Genomic DNA, 22,636 nt, shown 5'->3' on the forward strand with positions numbered 1-22,636 from the left:
ACTACAACACTCTACTTCGCTTGAGCTATTACTTCACTTCACAAGTGGCTGTACAACGATGCATCTGGCTTTATTTATATGTGGCGATATAAAGTTCATTGTTTGTGCTTCACAGTGTGTCAACATTTGTCTTTTTTTGGATAAATTACGTAGCGCGTCACAAGCCCGGGCGCCGGTTCGGATGGGCGCCTAATGTTTGTTTCTCTGTTTGTGTGTATCTAATTAAGCAAACGGATTCGTAGCTCTGTGCACAGAAAGTACTTGAAAGGAAGTGAGAAACGTTTTTTTAGTGCGTCTCTTATTTACTATGACAACCGGCACAATTACTTTTGTTTATTGAATTTCATCTGCGCGCGAAATCGTTCACAGTGAGATGATTATGACAAAATAGTAAGTGACATGACAAGATGAGCAGTGTACTCCAATGCTGGTGGTGTTTGTGATAAATAACTTTCGAGGCTCATCGCGGCCCCAAAGTAAAAAAAAAACATATAGACGGCGAAGGGTAGTAAAAAAACGTAAAAAAAGAAAAAAAAAAAAACGCACAAGCGCTATTAGGCACACGTATACTGGCACTCAATAGTCGTATAAAAAAATAAAAGAAAATATGCTGACGAATACCAAAAGTTTTATGTGCCCACTGTCATGCGGCAGGCACGGGATGCTGTCGTTTAGAAATATTTGTTCAGATGAGCGAAAAATGGGTTACACCCCGCGCATGTCGGTGACAGGACGCGAATTTTCGGCTTTTCATGGCTTCACCACAACATTGTTTACTCGCCCATTGAATGTGGATTATAGCCACGGCATGTCTCCTGCAACGAGTACGTACATATCACTCTCAGAGGGGCAAAGGTCGTACGCCGAGAAAACATTTTCCGGCGAAACGCATCACGTAATCGTAGCGCCAACGAACAGTAAAGGCACTTCTTACATATACACCTGGTAGCGAAAACAAATCAACAAACAAGGGTAGCTCAACGACTGGTTAGTAACTTAGTGGGTCTCCTCGTTTTCGCGGGTCGTAGTGGGTTATACACAAAATCAGTCGGTCACAAAGTGTTTTCACCTTTGTGAAGGCGGAAATACACAGTGCTTTGCAATGAACTAATCGGGCCGATAAATAAGTATGCTGATGAAGATGTCGAACCCCGACGGACATCGTATTAAGAAATTATCGAGCAGCCAGCGAAGCATCATCTATTTCTGCTGCGTTTCCTTGCTTTCCTGCTGCGCCGCGTCTTTTTCTTTTTCGACTTCTTTTTCGGACACGAGTTGGGATAAACGTGCTTTCTTACCGGAGCTTCGTCAAATCGCACAGCCCCCAGCTTACTCAATGACATGTCCTTGATGCATCCAAAAAACTTTTGGTCTGTTTGCATCAGCTTCGGGTGTTTTTCGTCATCTGTATATCCAATCAAACACACATGGTAAACGATTGCACATTGGCCTATTGTAAGATTAAATACTCTGGTAAAAACTGGTAATAATATTTCGTGTTTCGTCGTTAAACTTTCAGAAAGACTCAAGTCAACAAAAATTATAATTTCTGAAGTGTTTACATTAAGTGGTGAAAAACAGCCTTACAACATGTATGCACCATCGGAGTTAATAAAAAAAATTACACAACCGTGTAACCTCCTAAAACACTTTAGCATTGGTGATGTTACCTGGTAGTCCACCGATGTACAGATTGTCAGATGTGTCAGTGATGAAAAAAGAACTGGTGAAGTTGGTAGTGTTGTGACCATTTTGCCCGTCCACAGTTAGTCTCAAAGTGTTTCGGTTTTTCTGGGCCCATATGGTGTGCCATTTGCCGTTGCAAAGCGAAAATGTTTTCCGATTTCCCTTTGTAGGGGATGCGTACATTGCTTCGAGTGGACCTTCGCCGTTGTTGGCACGAAAGTATATCTGAAAACCGTCAAGCATTTCGTATCGGCTAATAGGTTCAAATTCCATTTGAAAACGCATTTGTTTGCATATTCGTTTACGAGAGGTAAGTTAAACTTTTAGCAAAATTAAAGCTGATTGAACTGTTTTATGATTTCCGTACCGTTCCGTTGACCATTTCCAGCGCCAGTCCATCCCGTTTACCTTGTACACTGAGAAATACTGCGTTGGATGATTTAGTTCGAAAACTAAAAGAGATGTCCATCACTGACCCAACGCGATATGAGGTATCTGCCGCAAAAAAAAACAGTATGTTAAACATTTTCAGTCAAGACCAAACAAACAATATGCTTTGTCTGCGTCTACTGCTAAACCAAGGCACTGGCATATTTACCAACCTAATATTGCGAAACCTTTTCCGTGAAAGTATGTGCCATTTTCCACTGCAGTGCTGCACGGCTCCACGGCTACTCGTCTGGCTGTCGTAAAGTTAAGAGTGGTCTTCTTATTTAATTTCAAATCTCTGATGCATGCGTCCATGCTGTTGGTAAGCTGCACAATAGAAAGTTACCACTAGTTGCTTTTATAGGTTGATTTAAACAAAGGAACTTGGAAAATGCACCTTTCCCAGTCGTTTGTGCTTGTAACCTTCTGGAAGTCCGCCGACAAACAAGGTACTGTTTACGTTCAAAATGGACGCAGTATTTAGCGACTTAAATTTGGTCTTCTTTCCATCCACGGATAGAAGACCTTTACGACGCGTCCGCTTGATGCGAATCTGCAAAAAAATTATGTTTAAAGCATCAGCTGATGAATTACTATCAGATTAGAGTGCGTTTACGTACCCGATGCCATTTACCGTCATCTATTTTCTTCTTGCTTAAACCTTCGCCTACGCCCCCGCCGTTATCAAAACGAAATATGGGTGCACCGTCTTTAACCAACAGAGAGAAGTGATCAACGGATCCAGGGGAATTGGCATGCAGAAGCAATCCGTCCCTTGCAAAAGTTCGTACTCGCAAGTCGAACAAAAATCTGCAAAACATCAGTTTTCGTTGTGTTATTTCATAGCGCTCTTTCCAATTTCTGGCATCTTACTTTTTCTTTATGTTCTTGGTCAAGAAAAACTCGGCGCGACTGTGTGTGGTTAGTCCGAAGTGCACGGCTGTACCGTCACTGTATGTCGAGATATTGGATACAGCGCCACACAGCGGATCTTTCGGCTTTAGTCAAACAAACACAATTACAAAGAGCAAAAGAAATATAAATAAATTTTCCTACAAATTAATAATTTTTCTAATTTTTTCTTTCTTTCTAAAAACAAAACACAGATTCTTTACGAGCCTAAACTGTTCTGTACCGGTGGCATCCGACGAAACATTTCAGGAAATTCATCTGCTATAACAGTAGGAGTAGAAATAACCGTGACAGCATCTGTTGTCGCAATACCAGACGAGCTAGCAGATGGGATTGGGACCTCCGGGAGGTTGGAGCAGGTGCCGAAGAGAGCATTTTTCGCCTCGATAGCATCGAGAAAGTTAACATTGCTGTTTGTGCAAAGAAAAGTTCGTTGAAAAAACTTTGTACATTGCATAAAAGCAGATTTTCCACTTTAAGTGTAAGCATGACTTACGTATTTGCCATAATTGACCGTACACAGCCATTAATTGACCGCTTGGTCGGGATCATAGGACTTAGGTCCAAGTGTCTTGGAATGCCACCGATAAACAGATGCCTCACTGCGATATTGGCAACACTGCCATCGGGCAAAACACCGAACGTTTGGTCACTGTTGTCGTTTATTTGCAGTTGAATTCTGTTTAAAGTAAGTAAAGATTAGAAATCTTGACGAAAAATGTTTCGATAACATTGTGATAACATACTTTGTGCCGTTTCGTCGCAATGTAACCATCTGTGTTTGGCCGTTGTCATAAAAACTGTACATCGATGACAAATTGAATGTGCGCTGGCGCTTTGTCTGCATGCTCAAACAAACCCGCCCGTTCAACAAATACAACGAGTAAAATGCCTGAAACAATAAATTTAGTACGATGGCAATTTACAACGCCAGTTGTACTGAAATTAACTCTTACGTCGGTTGTTTGTCTGCGTCGACGCTTTGCACCAAGTTTGGCTGATGTTCCAACCATCAAAATTGCGTTTGGTTCAAGGGTATTAAAAGTCATCGTAATTGCGCCCTCCCGTGGCCAGGCAAGTGGCTTCATTTTTGCGTATCCACCTTTACCAATGCTAATGTCTCGAGTTACCTGGTAAACAAATAATACACAATGGCTTTAAATAGGGATCTCTCATATTAGCCGATATGTATATACTTACTTCACTTGGACATGTTGACTCCACTCGCGATTCGCGCACTGCGGCGCTGCCGCTCACAGAACGTTTCAGTGATATCAAATTTTCGTCCAAGAGAAACTCTCTGAGGCACCCGACAAACGACACTGTGGTGACGCCCTTTCTGTGAGTAAACGTCATATTAAATCGTGAAGATATTTCTCAAAAGAGTTCACGAAACTATATACGACTCATGCATGTATAAATGGTGTCTGTCCCCAAGGTCGTGAAAGGCTAACATTTGTCGTAGACAATAAACGTGAGGTTAGAATGTGTCGTGTTGGGTGATTTGGTCGGCACCGCGTGATTCTATTTGGTTGTGTTTTTGTCATTAGTAGCAACACAGCAGATATAACGTACAAACGATGTGTTAAAATTCACACTTTTCTGCATAACACACGATACAGGGTCACACGCAATAGTGATTCGGTGGCCATAATCCAAGCCCAACCGGACGTACTGTAAGTTGGAACTCAAAAGTATTATTAACAGCAGGCAGCACACTGTAATATCGGTACAGCAAGTTAGATACCATGCCTGTAAACTCCATTTCTACACGCCTATTTACCTGTAGCTGGTGTCAAAGTACCGCCTGGGGAAAGAAGCGTTTTAGCGAATGGGCATCAGTCAAGCCGACAGGATTGAGTTTCGACATTTTATGTGTAAATGAACATTAAAAAACAATTTACTTACTTCAGCGTTCTTTCTGGCGGCACACCTCCAACGCATATAAAATCGTCGCTGGTAAGATTTAAAAGTCCGTCAGTGTTAGTAACCGCCATGTTTACGTTTTCCAAATCTCCTGCCCGATTTGCAGTTAACAAGGCTAGAAAGATTAAGTTAACGCATTAGAATAGATCCGCACCATGGAACTTTCAAATAGCAAACCTTGTTCTCCAATACGCTGCACAGTTACTTTCACCCATTGATGGTCATTGTATCGTTTGCTTGTGCTAACACTGTGGACACCTGTACCAAGGTCAATCTTAAGGAAAATGTGCCCGTCATTTAATTCCAGCGACATAAAATCAGGCTGCGTGAAAAATGACGTTAAAGCGAATTATCAACCAATAAATTGTTTTAGAAGGCATACCAAGGTGCTAGAAGCGGCGTAGATGATAAGGCCTTCGGAACTGAATGTTCGAAACCTTACACTAATTCGCTGTTGGTGCTGTCCCAGCGTATTGGGCAGCGGCAATACAGAGTAGCTCATTCCGGTAAAGCTGTAGGTGTTCGTCTGTTGTCGCTCAGGCTTTATGATAGGACTGAGAAACAATATGGATATATCTTAGTCAAGTGAGAGTTTGATTTCTATGAATCGCCTGTGTAGTCTTTATGGCTGACTTAGTCAAGAATTCAGCTACAAAACTTATATTTATTGTTTTCAGCTTACCTTGGTACGCATCCTGTGCAATCAATCTTGTTGTGTATTTCTTGAAAGTTCCACAAACCAACGCTCTTGCCTTGTAGAAATGCCTCACCCATGCAACCAGTAAAAGTCCTAGCTTTGACACTACTGTGGATCTACATTCAAAAAGAAATTGGGCGATCAACACCAAAGCCTCAGTGTTTTGTGTTATCATTGACAGAGTACTGACATTTTTAGTAGTGTTTGGTATGCCACCCACAAAGAGAAGATCTTGGCTTCCAACATCCAAGCCAGAGAAAGTTCCCGGTGAAGATGCTGAAACGCTGGTCTTTGTGGTGTTTGTCACTCGGTATACACTTAACGTAGTTTCCTGGTTTCGCCTGCGGGACTATCACGTTATGAAGGTTGCGCAACAACAACTAAAAGAAAATTTTATCATTTGATTACGTTACCTAAAAACCTCAATGCGAAACCAGTCTTTGACATCTGGAAGTTGAGTGCTGCGAACAACAAGCGGGTGTTCCACGAATCCAGGACCTCCGCCCAGATCCCAAGCTACTGAAACTCTACCGTTGACCATTTGAACGACCATGAAGTCTTGCTATTAAAGAAAAAACACGATCACCACACTATATAGACCTAACTTCTTAATATCCCTTACCATTTCTCTCGACAAATACAAAAGGGTATTGTTTGGTTGAACTGTTTCCACGTTGAGTATGATTTCCGTGGTTGTGCTTGGCAAAACGTTTGGCTTGTATCGCATGGCGCATTCGCCTGTTGACTTCACAGATGCCTGTCGTATCTGCGTCGTAGTTTTAGCTATTAGATTTAGTACAAGGCAGGAATGTTTTTCGTAAGGTTTAGAAGATTGTATTTTTAAATATGGAATTTAATTTATCGCTTGATTCTTACTGATGCAGCTTTTGCTTTCGTGTCCTCGATCAGTTTTTGAATGTAGCTGATATTGGATCTTGTGTTGTCGCTTCGAAGTTTAAAGCGCCTTGCGAAAAAGGTAGCATCCTTTGAAGCTTGCATCGAACGGTCCACCACGCCAGAAACATTGGCCACTAAAAACATATAGTTGTTATCCAAGTTGTCCAGTTTACAAGACGTTTAACGTATGGAGGAAAAGCATGCAACCGTTAGACCAATACTCACACCAGTCTTCTGTAGTGGATTATAGTGAAGGTGGCGAGAAAAGCGATGAAGTGAAGAGCGACGAGTGATCAGGTGGAAGAGAAGTAAAAGTCGTGAGTATAGTGCAGGTGCAAAGGGAAAGAGTGACCAAGCAAAGTTTACAATTTTGTTTTATGTTTCTGCATGCGGCTTTAGCAACTTACGGTTGTTTGCGATTTCGTTCATCACCCTCGAACGCTGCGACACAAACATCTTGGTTTGCCGTAACCGCTGTAACCTAGTTTTTGCCTCCAAAAATCCCCTCATCATTCCATTCAACGTTTTCCCGACTCGGTTCACGATGTTGTCCACCCTCTTCGTATTTAACTTTGCATCTAAAGGTTGAACGTGTTTAGTCTTTACTGCACTTTCTTACTTAGGTTCGCAAAGAAAATTACTTCTTCTAATATCTTTGAGGCGGGTTTGATTTCGCTCGTGCTGTTCTGCAAGGTTCCTCAAGCTAAGGTTTTCATAGCGCAATATTTCCTTTTGGTTTTGAAGCAGGCGCCTGTCCCCTGAACAAAGTTGTATTGAAAGAAAGAGATTTTGGCAACGTAAGTTGCTTTCCAGTTTTTATGAACATTCAATGACGATATTCACAACGATTTTTTGAAAGCTTCATTGAACAGCCACCTTTGAGATTATTTTCCATTTCGGTTACTTCGTCGTTGATATCCCTGCTCCTTTGTAGAGAGGCATCTGATCGTCTGGCCATATCTGCAGTTTTGGAATTGAGCGCCTCCATTGCTTTTGCGAGTGCTTCTTCCGCTTGATTTTCGGTGTATTCAAAGTTATCGGCTATCTGTGTCCATCTCGTCGCTGCTTCCGTCTCGTTGAATGAAAAGGCGGTAATATTTTGTTGCACGCTAAACAGAGTTGACCATCAGTTGCAAAAACTGTAATGATTGCCATGCGCATTTGTGGCAACACATACCTTCTGATGTATTCGGCATCGGATTCCAAAAGTTTCACATGTTGGATGGCTGCCTGGTGACTCCCGGCGTTTGCTTGAACGGCGTTCATCATTTCATCTGAAACCAGTCTCAACGCTAGTGATTCGGCTTCTTGGTTTAGTTTCAACTCAAAGAGTTCCTAAAAGAATCCCAACCGTTTGGAAAATCTACGTTGAAAATACTAAAACATAAAGTTGCACACTTACAGTCATGGTATTTGTCCCGTTGAGAAGAAGGATTCCTGCATCTCTCACCAGCGCTTCAGACTGTGATAGGTTGACACCAACGATGGTTGCTATGTTACTAATATGCTCAATTTTGCTCTGGGATAAAAAGATTACATTTCAAAACACCGGCAGATTATTTTAGTAATATAGATACTTACTTTGACTTGCCGAAGAGTCTGCCTGTTTAAATCGTTCATGGTGTTCGTAACCGAGTTGCTGGATGTTATATTTGACATCATATATCCGAACTCGGTCAGACTTTCGTTCTTTGCAGTTAGGTTAGATTGCAATTCGTCGTATTGTTCAAATATTGTGTTGAATGTTGAACTGTACACAGCAGTGAAGTTTGTAGCAGATCCGTCTAGGAAATTGGCCGATATCCTGTTAAAGGGTTTTGGTTAACAAACCAGTTTTAAACGCCTGAAAACAATGGAAAAAAAATGAAGGACTTACTCAAGCTCCTCCACCGCTACTGCTCGCAATGGTTCAAAGTTGATTTGTCGCATTGTGTTTACCCATCCCGTGAGTTTGTCCTGCATACCCAACACTTCCTCGTTGGTCCCGTTTCGCAATTGATCGACGAATCGAGATAACGTCAGAGAAAAGCCTAAATAGTCAAGTCGAGTTATAGAAACTTAAATTAATCGAAACGTTAAAATCAGTTACCTTCAGCAACGTTTGACAAGTAACGAGACATCCGCCTTTGCTCCTTTAATCTTGTCTCGGTGTCTTTCACGTCATATGCAGTTATTTCCCCGCTGTTTTTGCACTCGTTGGCCTATTGGTAATGTTATTAGATCTTGGTGAGGTTGTTCTAATTTGCACATGCCATTTTACTTACCCGAGGTTTTAGCGACGATACATTTTGTCTTAGCTTTGAAATGTCGGTAGGCACTGAGACAATAAAAGCAAGCCGATCCAACATGTCGGTAGTTTCGTTGTCTAATCGTTTCTGAAAATCAAATAAATGGCTTTAATGTTCGGTTTTAGGATCTGTCGGATGGCCAAAGGCATGCATTTCTCGTCAAACAAAATTTTCGGGCACAGGCAGAATCGCCATGCAACCAATCGGTTTCTTAACAAAAAGCATACAGGGCAAAATCTTCAACAGAAACAAAACGAAATGTTAATTTGTAGTTAAGGGAACTCTTTCACTCCATCCCACTCCTGTTGGCTTAAACTTCACAACCACAGCCCAAAACGGCGAATTTGCGCATGGAAAGGTATTAGTGTGATTGGAACAACAACAAATGGGGAAGCAGGTTGGTTGAGGCTTTGCCGAGTACCTTGGCATATAATATCCGTTGTGTGCTGTGCGTTAACTTTCTGTGGAGGAGTAGCTGAACGTACGGCTGTGTTGCAAGAAAATAGTTTCGTGTAAGAAAAACTCAATATATTTGGTGTGGTGACACAAGGGTGCTGTGTGTGCTGAGTTGCAAAACGGTTGCAATGAGAATGAAATGGGACAAGTTTGGAAAGAATATGTAACGCCCAAATTGGGCCGTAAAATAACGTGGGAATATATGCAGACGTGCAAAAGTTAACCATTAATGAGATGATGATAGGTAAAACCTGAGAGAAATTGCCGCCCGGTTGCCTGTCGAGGAGATTAAGTATATTCTGAAAAATGTTGGCAGTTGCGTGAATCGCGAACCCAGTCACAATTCGTTCCCGGAAAACAACTCACCCATAACTGCGTTGTAAGATTACGTGCGGCAATAAGTCGGTTCCATGGGGGTGGAAACATGTTGTGTACTTCCACTCTCACTACCATATTTGTTAGACCTTCAACATCAGTAAGCAGCTTTCCTGAGCAACCATCGTTGCATTCTGAAACAAGTAATACATATAAACAAACCTTACTTCGCCATCCTTCCAGTATAAATTATTTGATCATTTATAACGGCGCTTTTTTTACCTTTACATCCGCCTTGTGTGATAACGTGATGAGGCATGCACTGATCGCATATACGTCCTGTTATGCCTTCGTCGCATCGACACTGCCCGGTTACTTTGTCACATACACCATCTAGTGACCCAGCTACATTGCACCCACACTCTGCGCAAATCCCTCCAGGACTGGTTGGGTCCCCGAAGTAACCGTCGGAGCAACTATATGGAAAAGGGGTTATGATTTCTTTATTTCTTACTAAACGAAACGTAATGGTGCGTTAAAACGCTTAACAATAACATGTACGATACGTTAATAAAATCGTCACATTATTTATATGAAATCTATATGGTGATCAACAATAAACAATAAACTATAATAAATTGTTACTGACGCTGCCAGGTATATTTTATTGCTAAATACTGTTGGTAGTTGCGTGTATTCAGCAACAAACTAAAAGTTTTTCTTTTGCAACACACTCTCTTCTGGGTAATGCGTTCGCCAACTTACCTATCACAATGCTTTCCTTCGTAGCCTAGTTTGCACGCATCGCATGTATAATCCACAATACCGTCGGAACCGTCTGAATGACAAGTTGGACTGAAATTCTGACCCGCGTCGTATTCCGGACAAGCGCATTTTCTGCATTCCCTACCGGCCAAGTAATACCCTGGTGCACACCTTTCGCAATTGTTTCCCACAAATTTGTCTCGACAATTCTACAACGTGCAAGTTGTAAGATATGTGTATAATAGCTTTTCGTCGTAAAAGGGACTATTTACCAAACAAACTCCAGTGCCAATGTCGCACGTGTTGCTTCTGTTGTTGCAATCACATGCCTCACACATTCCGTAGTTCGAGCCTTGCTGAATTCGCATGTATCCTGTAGCACAATCCTAAATACAAAAATCCGTCGCTGCTTGGCCTTGTACATCTCGTTGGATTTTCAAGCCCAAGTGCACGTACCTGACAAGATAGTCCTGTGTATCCTTGGTAGCAAAAACACTGCTCAATACTCTGAGCAGTAGGGTAGGGAGATCCAGCGTCGCCGCGCCCACTGTAGCCAGGTTCGGCATAATCCAATAAGACGTTGCTTAACCTACATATGCTTTCTAATTTTAACAGGCGAAGTTTGGAATTGGAATTAAAACGGAAATATTTTAACCTTGATTGGCCCATCGGATGGCCGTATGTGGCTTTGATCAAAAAGAATTCAACGTTGCTCAAGACAGTCGCGAACTCAGCCCGTGTAACATTTCTACTGCTGTCCAAATGCGTCCAGCCAGCCTATGTAAATCACGAAGTTTATAATTGCAACGCTACCGTTACATTTCTACTTGTGAAACTTGATCTACTCACTCACCTCATGCATCAAGACGACATAGTCACGACTCTGACCGGTTTGTGGGTTTTCCAACTGATGTTGAATAGTTATCATGTTACCAGTTCCCCCTCTTAACACCACGCTTGGATTTTCAACCTCTACGTCGCTTGATGATAACACCGCCACATAGTAGATAGTGTATCTCAATTTGCCACCATAAGACATCAGCTATCGACAAACGACCGTTAATATCGAGTTTTGAACCTGATGCTAAAGCAGTGTTGTCACACCTTGTCTCCATTAAACTGACTGGGAAGTCGCCAGTAGTAAGGTTGCCTGTGAAGGTCGCGAATAACGACTTTGTCTTCTTGTAGTTCGTCATTTCGATCAACGACAAGCCCCTGTATTCGGTTGCCCATTCTGGATGGATTAATAACCTCAGCGGGTGCAGAGTTAAGTGCAATCTGCGCAGAAATTGCGGAAGCAAGTTAAACCCATGTGACTTTTAACACAAGTATAACAGCATGCAATTCAGAATCGACGATCACTGTGTCAGCAACACACAGGAGCGTCGTTTTTTAGCGTTAAAAGTCGAGTTCACCGGCCAATACAGAACCCGTCTTACTAAATCTGCGCAGTGCAGTTTGGCGTGCAAAAGAAGCAAAGCAAGCTGTGTTTGAACTCTACTGTCTATTGCGTAAGGAGGCGCCTGTAAACTGACTTTGCATTGGCCACGCATTGGTGTAGGCCATTAGCTGTTAGCAAAAGAGTAGCAGTGGTTATGTAGCTTTGTAATATACTAAGTTCTGCGCAGACTCGTGGTTAGATCGCAATTTATTTGTGTGAGAACACACCGTATCCTCACCACAATCTCAAATGACTCCTGTAAGGCGATCTGTTGGTATATAAGTAAGTAAACAATAGTCAGCATACAAAGCTCACACTTTCGCAAAAACGGATTCAGTAACGTTGGGCGAAGTTTGCGAAACGTTACTACTATTCGTGTCGACTTCTTACCGGTGGTCCCCAGACATATCCCTGGGCAGTGACACAACTGTCCGCAGCTCCAAAGCAAAAGCATTCACTGCATCCTAATAAGTTGCTCTCCGATAAGCCGTAGTAACCGTCGGCACATTGGTCGCAATGTACGCCAACTACGTTTTTCTTTGATAAAAAGAAGTCTTAGAACACTACACTGGTAATGTTTTAATAATTGTTTCATTAAGTAACAATTACCTTGCAGTGACATTGCCCATCTTCTGCGCAAGCCAAATCCATCGCACCGGGAAGGTTACAAGAGCACGGTCTACAATCCGGATAACCGTAGAAACCACGTCTTAAAGCACAGGTAATTGTCGCGATCGTAAATTACTCCGTAATTCTTTATTGAATGGAACTTACCTGCAGCTGTCACATCTCAGTCCATCAAACTCTGGTCTACATGAACACTGGCCTGTGGTGTTGTGGCAGTTTGGCGCCACTGAGCCAACATTACTGCAGTTGCAGACCTGAAATAACAAACATCAAGGCATTAAGTTCAGAAATGTAAAACACCTAATGATATTTTGTATTGAAAATGCAGTAGTTTTTTTTGCGTACCTCACATCCGTTGACAAGGTCCATCCCGAAAGAATTTTCAATGCACTGGCCGCACCCTTCGCCCTTTGTGTTGGGCGGACAGATGCATTCCCCCGTGTCAGCGTTGCAATTTCCGTTCGTATGTTCACAGTTGCATTCTGCACACCGAAAAACAACGGAACAAACCGTTACCATTCTCTGCTCTGGGCGTCTTTTCGAAAGACGACATTACCTACATGCAAGATTACCTATGCAGCCAAGTTCGCTGAATCCAAAGTATCCTCGCACGCACGAATCGCACTGTCGTCCCTCCACACCATCCCGGCACGGGCAGGACCCGTCGGCGCCGCACTGGCCCGTTAGACTCCCGAGATTGTCACATTCGCACGCCACACACATTCGTGCCTCCGCGCTGAGGTAATGGTTGCTCTGCGGCGCAAAACCAACAACATTTACTGCGTTTCTGTCGTCGCGCTGATTTAGCTTCGCGCCAACCGCGGAGGTAAGGGCGTGGGATCAACTTACCTCACACGCGTCGCATTTCCTCCCGTAAACACCGGGTCTGCACGAACATTGGCCCGTGACGAAATGACACTGTCGATTCAGGGAACCAATGGGATCGCACGCGCAAGGTCCGCAGTTTTTTCGGTCGATCGCGTCGCCGTAGTAAGCTGCGATTAGTATTAAGCGTAAAGATAAACATAATTGCAGCCCCAAGTAAATCTATGACAAGTCTTACCTGGTTTGCAAATTTCACAGTGGTCGCCAGCAGTGTGTCCTCGACAGTAAGTGCATACGCCGGTAAGCGTATCACAAGACTGTGAATTGCCGTTGCAGGCACAGGGTTCGCAAGATCCGCCGGGTGTAGTTGGATCGCCAAAGTAACCTTGCTCACAACTGTAACGTTTTGTCATTTGAAATCATATGCTGTCATCACAGTTTACTTGAGTTCAAATCAAGTAAGATTTAATTGACAACACCTCAGGTCAAATTATGCATTTGTGGTGGCGCTGGTAAACCGCGAGGAAAAATGTCATATACTCATTAGAACTTCAATTTAGTGACAGAAAACGCTTATATTACATCTTGCCACGCGCTTTGACTTTAAAATGGCAATTAATGTAACGAATGCTGCGGTCTCACCTTTCACATCTTCTTCCCGCATAGCCTATTGGGCATTGGAGGCAAACCATTTCCGTCGTGGTGCGGTCCAAGTAGCATAAGGGACTAAAATTGTTGCTTGGAATGGGCAAAGGACACGAACACCTGATGAAATAAGAGACGGTCCAGATTTCTTTGATTTATTTTGGTTGCATTTTTCTCATCACTTACGATTGACAGTCTGTTGCTGTTCCCACCGTCGAATCACCAAAGAATCCGGGCTTGCAGCGCTCGCAATGCATTCCCATCGTATTGTGTTGACAATTCTATGTAAATCGCACAAAATAGCTTGAAGTGACTACAAAGCGTTCATAAATAATACCTCGCAAGCGCCGTTTAATTGATTACAGATACCAGAGTGTCCGTTGCATTCACATGGAAGACATAGGTTTCCACTCCTGCAAAAAAAACATAGGGTTAGTTAACCGGCCAACCTTCGGAGTGTTATGATAGCCTGGCTGGTCATTACCTCCAATACCCACTTGCGCAAGTCTCGCAGGAAAACCCCAGATATCCTGGCGGACAAAGGCACCTCTCCACAGAATGAGCCACAGCTCCCTCACCACTTTCGGTTGCTGTTTGCATGTATACATCCCGTATTCTACAGTATATATTTCCACGTCAAATACAAGATAGGGTCTAACAATAGCTTTGTGACATCTTTTTAGCTACTACTACCAGATTCACGTCATGGAAATTGGTTTTTATACCGGTAAATTACCTATATACAGCACCAGTATTCCTGCTGTAAACTGCTCTTATGTAGATGCGTGTTACATGCTTCAGCACCGTCATCATTTCTTCCTTAGACGCTGGCAATAAAGAATTTGAATCCACCCAACCTGAAGGCTCGCCATCTATGTTCGCTTCCAGTTTTAAGGTGACTTCTGTTTCCTCTTGGGGATAAATCAAACTTCCCATGTAGTTGTAAGTCAACGACTTTCCATTACCCTAAACATTTTTAACCTGTTATTCAGACGTACTTCCGCTGCCAAAAATAAAAATTGTTTCGTAATACGATACCTCAATTAAAACATCTGCATCTTGGATTGGCAATGGCTGAGAGCCGCGTAAAATGTCGTATGAGACTGTATATCTTATGGTTCCGCCGTATGATGACAGACGCTCGCCTAAATATAAACATGCAAATTACACGGAAATTTCCGTATTAAATTTATTAATTCTGATACACGTGACTCAACCTACAATAACACATAGTACATTTTATGAAACACCACGAGATCGTGACTATGTCGTCTTACTATGCTGACCTAAATATTGCACTGGCGCCGCCCAGTAGTACATAGCCGTTCCTAGGTTACGAGCTGTTTCGCCGTGTTCAACGTAAGGCTCGTTAAGGTTGTAATCGAATTGCGGCGTAACTCGTCGTCGGTTTCGTCTGTCACGAACTTCCCAGTTGTGATTGGTGTGAATTGTTGACCTAATATGAGCAATTATCGTGTATTTATATTCAAGCTTCATAAAACGTTGTTACGATTTCCGCTTACCATCTAAACGCGACAGATGCGCACTGCATCGCCACGCCACTGCAATAGCACCTCTCGCAACCGGCTGGATTCTGTCTCTGCATATTGAAGAATCCATCCTTGCATTGCGAGCAGCCAACTCCCTCGACGTTCTCCTAAATACAAATGGTGGATACCATATAAAACAATCGATTTGTTATTACACACGGATTTAAGGTTTGATTGCATATTACGCCATTGCTGACAACATGTAAATGTTTTACTAAACACGTAATGGCGCTGACTAACCTTGCAAACGCATTCGCCCACGCATGGATCGGCGTTAAGGCTTCCAGCAACCTTGCAAGGGCACGGATCACATCGAGGAAAGCCGCGAAACCCGAAAGCACACCTGTGGCATAATCCACAACTTAGCGAGTCTGGGCGACTTGATCAGTTACCCGATATACGGCAAATTCGTTCTCCGGTTACCTGTCGCATCTGCTTCCGGTAAAGCCCTCATTGCAGTAACACGATCCTGGATAGAGGTCGTTTTCGCTGTCGATAAACGTAATATCCTTGACGCACACGTACGGTCCAGACCGGGCTGGCACTCTTCGTCCACCGTACGGGTCGCAATCACATGGTATGCAGGGACTGGCGTCGTCTGCCTCTGCTTCGAAGGGTCGGTAATACCCGTCAACACACCTACAGACATACAAGTCATGATAGCGAATTGAGTATTTTTTCCATTGGTTGCGGAATGTTTAAAAGTACAATTTTTTTGGAAAGCACGGTGCCTTTCTATGACGTATCTTGAATTGAAATATCGTTTTTGTCACTTTTTGAAAAAAGCATTTTTCAGTATCGGTTTGTAACTTTTTACTGTTTAGCGCTCGGGGCGACTATTTGTTTCATCATTAAGCGATTTAAAAATGTTGGCGAGCACTCTCTCATTAAGAATCCAATATGGCGAACTTTAAACTCACGTTTGACAATTTATCCCTTCTGTGTTGTCTCTACAACTGACGCACACCCCTCCGCCCAGGTATTCACCCAGTAGATTGAGACTTTCCTTCCGCGCCGCTACTCCCTCGTCATAGAAGCAATCGTCGGAATGTCCGTGGCAATTACAAGCTGTTAAGCATCGTAGAGAATTAAACACGCACGTTTTTAAACTCCCAGTACTGGAAGTATTTTGCTCGCCATTGACATACCTTCGCATTGAAATCCGTAGTTGCCGGGGTTCCACTTGTATTGCTGGAAACCGGGAAGGCATTGCTCGCAATTCGGGCCTGCGGTGTTGTGTTCACAGGCACATCTGAACATCTATAGCCGAAATAAAAACAAATCGTTTCCGCGCCTCTGCCAATTTATAACTGTCAATCACGTTGAAGGTAAAAGAGTTTCGTTCTGAAAATTCGGATGAAATTCGCCTAAAACTTACCCCCGTGCTTGGATCTGTAGGGCAGGTGCTTGCGTGTCCGTAGCAAATGCACATTCCTCCGATGCTGATATCTTTGATTGAGTAGTAATACTGTGCAAAAAGAATACAAATGTACAATTGTTATCGCTTTAAAACTAAACTAGAGTTACGTTTTAAATGCATCATAATCACACAACATGTTCCCAAAAGCAAATTGTTGGACAGGTATAAATTACAATCGGTTATTTTATACACAGAGTCGCCGAATATAGTCTGGGCTTAATGCGTACAAGCGCTTGCGTAAACCCGGGATGTCGATTATACGCGTACAATGGCCGTTACAAGAGGCCGTTTCCTATCGACGTGCACGAATTTCCAGGCTGGCGCGGAGGAAGAACGAAATCGCGAGTCGGTTTTCCTGATGCGGATGTACACGCTGCAAACACAAGCGCCACGTGACCGCCAAGGTGAAAGGCTACAAACGTGACCCGGTGTGGAGCGCGCGCTGCCTACCCGTCCGCACATAAACACTTGGCGATGTTAAACGAGCGTAATGCGGAAAATCCGATTTCGCCAACCAAAATCCGATAAGACCACACTTTGCTGTCGCTGACATCATTTGTGCTTCTGTCTGTGCGCGCGGGTTAGTTTACAATAGTACACTCCACTTAAAACGTCTTTGTGTATTCAACGTCCTCTTTGACCCTGTTGCCAGTCGTTGGTTATGACTTAATTAAACAGCTTTCGTTTAAGGGCCGGATATTTCGACAGAACTGACGCGGCCGCTCGTCGCCTAAACAAAGTGTGGTCGCCGTATTAGGGCGTTACGATGTAAGTTGGGTGAGTCTGGTTTGTAGTGGCATTATCCGCTTATGACGCTCAACGCGAACGTGTTCACTGCAGAACAATCATCGCTCGGCCCTCGCCAAGGTCAATTTCAAGCGATTCAGGACACAGCAATTTGCGTTCGGCTTGGATCGCACGCCCTGTACTATTAGTGGAAACGCACTTGCAACGCAAGGAAGTGACCACCCTCCGCTACGAGTGCTTTGTTTTTCACCTTCAGGCTTACATAACTTAATCGGCCAAATATTTTTGGCGCCGTGTACAAAAGAATTTTGTAAAAGAACGCTAATTGGGACCAGTTCGCTAACTGGCCGTGGGAGCCAAATCGGCTGCACCCAATTCACGAGTGGTTCGGAGTTCGAAAGCGATCTCGCCGGTTCACTGAGGTCAAATATACGTTGCGCTACGCCTTGCTAATCATCACATGGAGAAGAGAAGCCACATCCACACATGCAAGACGGTTACCCACAACAAGTGTTTGCCGTGCGGTTCCTTGCGGGGCCGGGGCTTTTAATTGGGCGCCTTTATTGCCCATTAAAGGCTTGTTAAAACGGTTGCCCACAAAAGCCGGTGAATGGCGGCGCGGGCGCCCGTCGAGCCGTGGCAGCAAAGTGATCGTTAACCCACTGTTTAAACCATGCCGACGCTCGCCTCATTACGCCAACACCCGAATTAATTCTAGGTCGTCATAGTGACTTCTCATATCAGAAATGCCGCAAAGCATTTGATCGGCAATTGGCTTCATCCGTCTGTTTTACTGAGGAAGCCATTAGTACTTGCGATTTTAAACAATCTAGTTGATTAAACCTTTGCGCAATTTGGCCACTTTATGCAGAGAACAACGTAAAAGTCCCAAACCTTATCCGTGTCGTTTGAATATCTGACGCCACAGGGGCAGAGATCTTGGGCGATCACGAGCATTTGCCCGACCGAAATTCGACCCCGGCGACGAATCAACGCCCTGCCAAACAAACCTCTCCCGTTTCTGGCCAGCGGCGTGGAATTTTCCTGGTCTTGTTGCAAAATATTATCGAATAACCACAAAGTGTTGCCGTTTTCTTCCACGGGTGTTCCGGCAGTACTGTTTTCGGCCACCGCGTTATGTGAGTGATACTGAATAGCGAGAAATGCACAAATCCAATACTTAAGAAGTAAAGTTCTCATGACTGTTTAACTTCACAACTCCGCTTTATGTTTTGTTGATTCAGAATCTACATGTACTTTTCTCGTATTTCCACACAGCTGAATCAAAGCAGTGAACTTTCGCTTTGTGGATTCGATATCCTAACCTATTTTTTTAGCATGAGAAACAGTTATTTTTTAGGCTTTTGCATATCCTGATGCATACAACGCCAAAGTAGCACAACTCTATACTAACACTACGCTATATCTTCCACTTAGTACAATACGGCAATATCCAACGATTGCCCTCTATCCTTTGACATTTTGTCGTCTGTACTTCTGTCACGAATTGTGAATATCATAAGACTACAAAGTAGCGTGGGACCATTGGACCCGTTATGGGAAGGTCAACTGCTCTGTTCGCAGAACCGCCTTTACCCATTACACGGCCCTTCCCTTTCTTAGGTAGAACGTCTTGAGATGAAAAGACATCCAAATACCCCGCCAACAAAGGTAAAACAGTCTGCCACTTTTCTCGTTTGTCGAGTGCAGACGGCCAATTTTCCTACGCCTGACTCATGAAAAAATGTTTCAGGCCATGTTGAATTGCCGGCGAAATTCGAACCTCGTTCCAACAGCGAGTTAGTGCATTACTCTGCGGCGCTATGCAAACATTTCGCTGATCGCTTTGTTCGCGGCCAACAACAATAACAAAAAATCTGGAACATAAAATTGCGTCGACCTTTCTAACCGGCCCTTCGCAGTTTGCCATCACGCATGATGTCGGAATTACTGGGCGTCTTCAAATGTTTATCATCTCGCATTATTGAAAACTGCTGGAGTTCTGAGGGATTAGATACGACTTTAAATGGACATTTTGATATATGGGAGCTCGTACACACAAAGTACTTCCAGATTGTTTTTCAAGCGTGGTTTCAAGTTCTCCTGTTTCTTGTATTTACGTTAAAAAACAGACTTGACGATGCTTTTCAGCGAAATGTTACATGAAAGTCAACAGATTTTAACCTCGGAAATATATTTTTCCATAAATCCAATCTCAACAGCGTGTTTTTTCCCGATAATCTACCAACCTACACGTAGCAATATTTGACCGATAAAGTTACCCCTTGACTTGTTAAACCGACCGTAACCGCTACATAACAAGATCAAATGACACATTTGCACACTTTAACGCGTTTAGCCACTGAGGTAGCCGCAAACAAGGCGACGCGAGGCCATAAAACCCAATCCTAAACGTAAACAAAGCCGCGTGCTCCTCTCATACAAAAAGCGAGCCCCGAATCGCGGCCAGACAAATTGTATCAAGTCGCTTTCTACTTGCCGCCCGCTTATAGAAAAGAATCGCTGCATGAAAATTATAAAAATAGCAGCGTGAAATCATCCAGTACGGTCGCGTCTTTCCCATGGTCACCGCACCCTCATCACGCTATCGTAAGTTTGGTAATATATAATCATATTGATATCTTCCATTTTGTTTCCATTTTTAAAAGACGTTTTATGTTTACAAGTCAGTGGTAGGGAAACCTTTGTCTAAATAACATGAAAAGCCGAAGAGTAGCTGGCAATATTTCATCAACATTGCACGTTGCATTTAGAATTTATTTTAGGGCTATGCATTTTAACACTTGAGGTTTCTAAGCAAGCTAAGTATCCGAAAGTAGCCTATATGCAGATATTTGAAATTTAAATGTTAATAGAGAATGATAAAAGTTAACTTAAATGGAAGTTCACAATCGTCTTTGGCGCCATTTTATTGCTCTGGTTTTTGTCCTGGCAAGCACTGATGTTTAAACATCCTTTAATACTTCTCCCAAATAGACCGGTTTGTCTTGAACGAAATTTAGTAACACAATGCGGGGTATTTCAGGCTATTTCACAACAGAAAAAAAATATAATTACGAAAGCAGTGAATGCTCACCCTTCTGGTCACTGAAGGGTCCTGGTAGCTTGCCGGGTATCCGCTTAGCGCCATTAAATCTCCGTGCAGTGTTCGGATTTTTTGCAACCGCAAACGAATGTAGCGAGCAGAAGTGAACTGCATTAAGGCTTTTGAAGGATTTTCGGCGGTAGGTCGCCCGTTGATCAGTGAAACGTGTATCTGTGATATGGGCAAAGTTAGAGATAGCGTGGTGGGCGAAACATGCCAAGACACCGTACCTCGCCATTTTGCAGCGGTATTATATCCGAGAAATACGAGGTGCAAATAACCTCCTGGTCCGTAGCGTACCTCGGTGGACCGCGCCCCGCTGCACGAACCCCGTAGACGCGGGAGCATTCTCTGCAATAACACTTGGCTGTTACTGGAAGTAGGGGCAATGCAACGAGAATGAATTAATTTTTTGCCAATTCTGGGAAGTCGTGTCAAAAACCTGCGTGGTTAATTTACCCGTCCGAGGTGGCAAAGTACTGCCACGGAAACCATTCGTTTCCGTCCGTTGATTTTTCAAGGATCCAGTTGCCCGGACGTGGTGCGTTGGCTGCTTTTATGATCACATACGCGACTTGAAAAACCTGAACGACAGCAACAACTGGGGTCATATTACAGATGAAAAACAGACTGGCTATCAGTGTTTTCGGCCAATCACAAACTTCGAAAACACAGCCGACATGAAAACACGTGACAGACTATAGTGAGTGCACACCCTTGGCATCAAAGGGCGGGGATTCAATAGATTAGCGTCGATTTGGCGTAGATCATATCGCTCGGCACAGCGGATACTCTACTGCGTTAAGCTTTGAGATGATGAGATTGTACGTAATGGCGTGTAGGGTCAGGTGACACAAATGGATTCTGCGCGGGATATTTTTGTGTCCGAAAAAAACATTCTGTTATTGTTTGGATTTGATTTCGCTTATTGTTTTCCTTTGGCTACTTATTTTAAACTGTTGTGTTGTTTCTGTTTCGATTGCGCCATGTAGTTTACAGCAAAGTCAGACAGGAAACTCGGCGGCTGCGAACCGATAGGACCTAACAGCGCCGAGGAAAGGCCGTTAGAGTCGAGCGGGCTCGGAAACATTTTTGTGTCCCATTCACGCGAAAACCGAAACGGCCGTGCGATTACCACCAATGACGTAATGTGTGTGTGAGTGCAGGGCTTGTGTTAAATGCCGCCCCCCTAAACAGAGCGCGCGTGAACTGGTGTTGTGTAAACTCTCCCAGGAAAGTAAACGGTCCCCGCCCTGCCCTGGCACCGTCGCCAGCACCACGGGGATCAAAAGACGGGCGCGATCAAGTAGTGAAATCAGACCCCAATTTAAAGCGGCGACGATAAAGGTCGGGTGGCAAAAAGCGCAACGGACACTTTGGCGTGACACGTAATGCAATGGCCGGTTTCACTCGTTTGAAAGCATTACTTTCTATTTTACCTGGTAGATACATTACATCCTACGCCTTAACTCCTATTAGGTTGGTTGTACGTGCGTGTGTACTTTCTACCCACAAGCGTGCGAATGTTCCGACGACAACAAGCCGGAAAGTCAACCTCGTCAAACAAGGCATTTAAAGAAGTGCCAACCAGCCGGCGTTCGCGTCTATTTTGGGGCGAAAAAACGCGAATTGGCGCATTTGCGGGGCGCAAATCGCCGCAAAAACCTCGCCGATCGGACGGACACAACTCATAATTGCGTGCAGAAAACAAACCTCGCGTGCGGCACAATGTTCCAATACGCTGCCTAAAGATGATGAGGACGCGGGAGCTGATGACGTATGTAATCGTGCGTGAGAACACCTCCTCTGTCGCAGACTTTGTGCCTCGTAGTAATTGAAAATTGAGTTTGTTCAGACTTTGCGTGGCAAAACAGCTTTGCATTAAGGTGGAAAACCGAAACGCG

The 22,636-nt window shown here is 43.6% G+C and overlaps 1 protein-coding gene across 1 annotated transcript in view; it reads right to left on the reverse strand.

Moving 5' to 3' along the window:
* Window positions 1–380: 380 nt before the first annotated feature.
* The window catches only part of LOC145903781 (laminin subunit alpha-2-like), a 36,500-nt gene continuing 14,244 nt past the window's right edge, over window positions 381–22,636 (reverse strand). Inside the window, exons 4-67 of the mRNA XM_082991923.1 lie at window positions 21,192–21,316; window positions 20,963–21,083; window positions 20,724–20,903; window positions 16,838–16,927; window positions 16,608–16,719; window positions 16,380–16,527; window positions 15,883–16,098; window positions 15,700–15,802; window positions 15,433–15,566; window positions 15,196–15,365; window positions 14,948–15,054; window positions 14,646–14,875; window positions 14,394–14,525; window positions 14,247–14,322; window positions 14,096–14,190; window positions 13,907–14,029; window positions 13,503–13,660; window positions 13,289–13,434; window positions 13,012–13,192; window positions 12,785–12,921; window positions 12,587–12,693; window positions 12,422–12,521; window positions 12,203–12,349; window positions 12,051–12,080; window positions 11,476–11,649; window positions 11,225–11,413; window positions 11,027–11,148; window positions 10,828–10,960; window positions 10,644–10,757; window positions 10,372–10,580; window positions 9,889–10,082; window positions 9,658–9,800; window positions 9,543–9,590; window positions 9,257–9,322; window positions 8,812–8,922; window positions 8,637–8,748; window positions 8,424–8,577; window positions 8,129–8,351; window positions 7,950–8,066; window positions 7,725–7,882; window positions 7,424–7,656; window positions 7,189–7,305; window positions 6,955–7,125; window positions 6,527–6,681; window positions 6,273–6,416; window positions 6,064–6,212; window positions 5,841–5,991; window positions 5,636–5,766; window positions 5,336–5,507; window positions 5,131–5,275; window positions 4,936–5,068; window positions 4,811–4,834; window positions 4,228–4,366; window positions 3,984–4,157; window positions 3,774–3,919; window positions 3,524–3,706; window positions 3,251–3,437; window positions 2,989–3,113; window positions 2,736–2,925; window positions 2,513–2,668; window positions 2,289–2,442; window positions 2,054–2,181; window positions 1,671–1,911; window positions 381–1,405 (exon numbers count right to left, since the gene is read on the reverse strand). Of these exons, the coding sequence (XP_082848049.1) occupies window positions 1,197–1,405; window positions 1,671–1,911; window positions 2,054–2,181; window positions 2,289–2,442; window positions 2,513–2,668; window positions 2,736–2,925; window positions 2,989–3,113; window positions 3,251–3,437; window positions 3,524–3,706; window positions 3,774–3,919; window positions 3,984–4,157; window positions 4,228–4,366; window positions 4,811–4,834; window positions 4,936–5,068; window positions 5,131–5,275; window positions 5,336–5,507; window positions 5,636–5,766; window positions 5,841–5,991; window positions 6,064–6,212; window positions 6,273–6,416; window positions 6,527–6,681; window positions 6,955–7,125; window positions 7,189–7,305; window positions 7,424–7,656; window positions 7,725–7,882; window positions 7,950–8,066; window positions 8,129–8,351; window positions 8,424–8,577; window positions 8,637–8,748; window positions 8,812–8,922; window positions 9,257–9,322; window positions 9,543–9,590; window positions 9,658–9,800; window positions 9,889–10,082; window positions 10,372–10,580; window positions 10,644–10,757; window positions 10,828–10,960; window positions 11,027–11,148; window positions 11,225–11,413; window positions 11,476–11,649; window positions 12,051–12,080; window positions 12,203–12,349; window positions 12,422–12,521; window positions 12,587–12,693; window positions 12,785–12,921; window positions 13,012–13,192; window positions 13,289–13,434; window positions 13,503–13,660; window positions 13,907–14,029; window positions 14,096–14,190; window positions 14,247–14,322; window positions 14,394–14,525; window positions 14,646–14,875; window positions 14,948–15,054; window positions 15,196–15,365; window positions 15,433–15,566; window positions 15,700–15,802; window positions 15,883–16,098; window positions 16,380–16,527; window positions 16,608–16,719; window positions 16,838–16,927; window positions 20,724–20,903; window positions 20,963–21,083; window positions 21,192–21,316 (9,192 nt within the window). The 3' untranslated portion in view covers window positions 381–1,196. The remainder of the gene's footprint in view (window positions 1,406–1,670; window positions 1,912–2,053; window positions 2,182–2,288; window positions 2,443–2,512; window positions 2,669–2,735; window positions 2,926–2,988; window positions 3,114–3,250; window positions 3,438–3,523; window positions 3,707–3,773; window positions 3,920–3,983; window positions 4,158–4,227; window positions 4,367–4,810; window positions 4,835–4,935; window positions 5,069–5,130; window positions 5,276–5,335; window positions 5,508–5,635; window positions 5,767–5,840; window positions 5,992–6,063; window positions 6,213–6,272; window positions 6,417–6,526; window positions 6,682–6,954; window positions 7,126–7,188; window positions 7,306–7,423; window positions 7,657–7,724; window positions 7,883–7,949; window positions 8,067–8,128; window positions 8,352–8,423; window positions 8,578–8,636; window positions 8,749–8,811; window positions 8,923–9,256; window positions 9,323–9,542; window positions 9,591–9,657; window positions 9,801–9,888; window positions 10,083–10,371; window positions 10,581–10,643; window positions 10,758–10,827; window positions 10,961–11,026; window positions 11,149–11,224; window positions 11,414–11,475; window positions 11,650–12,050; window positions 12,081–12,202; window positions 12,350–12,421; window positions 12,522–12,586; window positions 12,694–12,784; window positions 12,922–13,011; window positions 13,193–13,288; window positions 13,435–13,502; window positions 13,661–13,906; window positions 14,030–14,095; window positions 14,191–14,246; window positions 14,323–14,393; window positions 14,526–14,645; window positions 14,876–14,947; window positions 15,055–15,195; window positions 15,366–15,432; window positions 15,567–15,699; window positions 15,803–15,882; window positions 16,099–16,379; window positions 16,528–16,607; window positions 16,720–16,837; window positions 16,928–20,723; window positions 20,904–20,962; window positions 21,084–21,191; window positions 21,317–22,636) is intronic.

This window comes from Ascidia mentula, chromosome 5 (assembly GCF_947561715.1).
Source record: "Ascidia mentula chromosome 5, kaAscMent1.1, whole genome shotgun sequence".
Classification (NCBI taxonomy): domain Eukaryota; kingdom Metazoa; phylum Chordata; class Ascidiacea; order Phlebobranchia; family Ascidiidae; genus Ascidia; species Ascidia mentula.